The sequence below is a fragment of the Corvus brachyrhynchos genome, unplaced genomic scaffold (assembly GCF_000691975.1).
Source record: "Corvus brachyrhynchos isolate BGI_N302 unplaced genomic scaffold, ASM69197v1 scaffold92, whole genome shotgun sequence".
In the NCBI taxonomy this organism is placed as follows: Eukaryota; Metazoa; Chordata; class Aves; order Passeriformes; family Corvidae; genus Corvus; species Corvus brachyrhynchos.
The window spans coordinates 5,263,905-5,266,675 of NW_008236973.1; the positions used below are offsets into that span (position 1 = coordinate 5,263,905).

At 37.9% G+C, this 2,771-nt stretch overlaps 1 protein-coding gene across 2 annotated transcripts in view; it reads left to right on the plus strand.

Annotated features, from left to right (window-relative positions):
* The first annotated feature begins 398 nt into the window (after positions 1 to 398).
* The window catches only part of LOC103611779 (E3 ubiquitin-protein ligase HERC2), a 103,949-nt gene continuing 101,576 nt past the window's right edge, over positions 399 to 2,771 (plus strand). For both annotated transcript variants that reach the window (XM_017728588.1, XM_017728589.1), the window contains exon 1: positions 399 to 532. In XM_017728588.1, coding sequence (XP_017584077.1) covers positions 461 to 532 — 72 coding nt within the window. In that variant the 5' untranslated portion in view covers positions 399 to 460. The remainder of the gene's footprint in view (positions 533 to 2,771) is intronic.

Genomic DNA, 2,771 nt, shown 5'->3' on the forward strand with positions numbered 1-2,771 from the left:
CGGCCCGCGCCCGCCGCCGGGAGGAGGGGGTGCGGGTGACCCTGATAATCGCTTTATGTTGGCCTGCGGCTTGCGTAATCTGCGATCAATTATTTATTTCATGCACCACTTACGGGGCTGAGGGGCAGCGTTAAGGCCTTTGGTGTGGCTCAGTGCAGCAGAAGGGAGGCTTCCTTCCCACGGGTGTGATAGGGAAGGGATGTGGAGGCTTTTTTCTAGGTTCGGATAGTATTCCTAATGCGTCTTTCTCTCCCCGTGCATATTCAGGGAATGTGAACGAGGGAGGTCCTTCTTCATGATACATTTTTAAAGATCAAGTGGAAGCCGTCCTAATCTGAACAAAAATAACCTTGTGTGGTTTACTTCATGTGCTAGATTGTCTTTTTTTTTTTTTCTTCCGCTCTTTCTGTAGCAGGTTGGGCTGCTCAGCCAGCCTGGAGAGAAGGCTGAAGAAGGAAACATGTCTTCTGATTCTTTTTGTCTGTCTGCTCAAGCAAGGTTTGACTCCAAATGGTTGAAGACAGACTTGCAGGTAAGGAGTTTGATGGTCATATTGCATTGTGACCTTTCAGGCGCTGATCAAGGATGCTTTTAGTCCAAAAAGCTGACAAGTAGAAGACTGCAGCTCTTGAGATAGTGTATAGGTTTTCCCAAGTATGCTGATTTATAACTGGTTTTGAAGAAACACTAGCTTATTTTGAGCTGCAAATAGATCTGCATTTTCAGTCCAGTTCCTTCTGCTTTGAAACAAGCTGGGCTACATATGTGTGTTGTCTTTGCAGACTGTCAAAGCCCCTAGCAGAGTATGTGGCACTTCTGCTAGAACTATACATTCCTATTTAGGCTGTTGCTAAATGTCTTGCCTTCGTATGAGCTAGCAGCTTTAATGCACAGGAGAACTGACGCAAAAGGCAATGGAAATGTAATTTATATTTTTGAAGAATTCAGATTAGATTTACTGTAGTTGTTGGTATGAATAGAGGCTTTCCTTAAATTTTGTCCTTTTTGAAGGAAGTCAATTTTTTGTCGAAGGTGCAAGGTTGAAATGGAAGTGGTCTTTGTTGAAATATGCCAGTGTTCGGTGAAAGTTTTCTTTTGTCTTAGAAGATGATTTCTTCATTTAGCAAAGTTGCATGATACGGGGAGGAGGAGGATACTAACGTGTTTTCCCCGTTCAGGTTTTATGATTAAGTGGAAAATATAGAGAAATAGAGTAGTTTGGGTCAGTTATATTTGTTTCAGATGAAATGAGTAACTAAGTCCTTGTCTCTTCGTCTTCCTTTCCCCAGATATTGCATATAGATTCCTTACTTTGAATAACCTTTCCAAGTTTCAACTCAAAACTAAAATACTTGTTGGGATGGGCCAGCCAGTGTTATTCTTTTCTTACTGTTAACAGTAGTGCTACTGAGAAAGTCTTAAAAATTCTGTCTTTGTGACTTTATCCCAGATTACATGCTGATAGTCTGCATGGCTGAGTTGAGCTGCTCTTATGGTTAGACAAGGATTTTTCCCCGTGCAGTTGTGATTTGGAAGCAGCCTTTCTCCAGTATTTTACATCAAACAAGATAAATTGGAATCAAAAGTGACAGACATAGCCTAAGAGGTTACATTATTTAGTGGGTTTTGAATGTAAATGCTGTGAAATGACAGGGCTTGCTCTTAATTTGGCTAGGTTAATTCTATTTTCATCTTTTGTTCCTACCAAAGTAAAAGTTTCAATCTAAAGTCAGATGTTTTCTCTAATGTAGTAAATAAAGATACTATACAACATTTTGGAGATAAGCGTATTAAGAAATATGGAAATATATTTTTGTTTTCAGAAGGGTGGCTTTTAGATTACAAGTATATTGCTTCAATGATTGTTGAATACAGGAAAATGTATCTGAAAAAGTGGCTACCTTTGTTTGTAACAGCTGCTGACTATGCATTGCCTTTTTTTTCTTCTGTATTATATGGGGTGAAAAATGTGACTGTTCATGTGATTTCTCAGATTTTTCCTTTTTTTGTAGTGCCTTTTTTCTACATCCCTTTTTTTTCTGTTTATTTAGACTTTTGGTGGAGGATTTCAGTTGTCATCCCAAGTTTTAAGGGTTATTTTCCGTTTTGTGTATAAATGCAATGAAATATTTGTGATTTATGAGTCTGTAGTTTAGTTAATGTGTTACAGTAATTCCTTTTAATAATAAAAAAAATCTTCATTTGCAGCATATTTCTATGAATAAGTGCTCGTACTTATACGAGTTCTTTATAAGTAATAACAAGTTAGACTCTAATTGCCAGGGTACTCCTTTTTTTTTTTCTTCCAGTCAAGCTGTAGTCAAAATAATGAGATTAATGAAATAAGAGAACAGTAATCATTTGTGATCTGCTGGATGCAAACATCACTTCTCTGGAATCTGAAGACAAGCCAGGCCTCCTGGGTATAATATAATTTTCTTATTAGGTTATCTGTTTTTGGTAGTACACAGGTCCTCATCACAGAGCTCTTAATTGGATGCGTGTGTTCAGTATTTTGAAAAATGAGCATGTGAATCTTGAGTAGCATCTTTTAATGTATTAAATGGCAGATGTCTTCTGTAAAGGAGAGGGGTTTTGGGCTCTGGAGAAGTTTTCTACTACATGAATGATTATTTTAGCTACTGGTTAACTAGCATGACCTAGCTGCGTGTGGGTATTTTTTTTAATAGGTATAAATCCTGTGTCTTAATCCTTTAAGTTCTGTGTGTACTGAATATATAGATTTCCTACCATGCATGTTTTTACAGGGT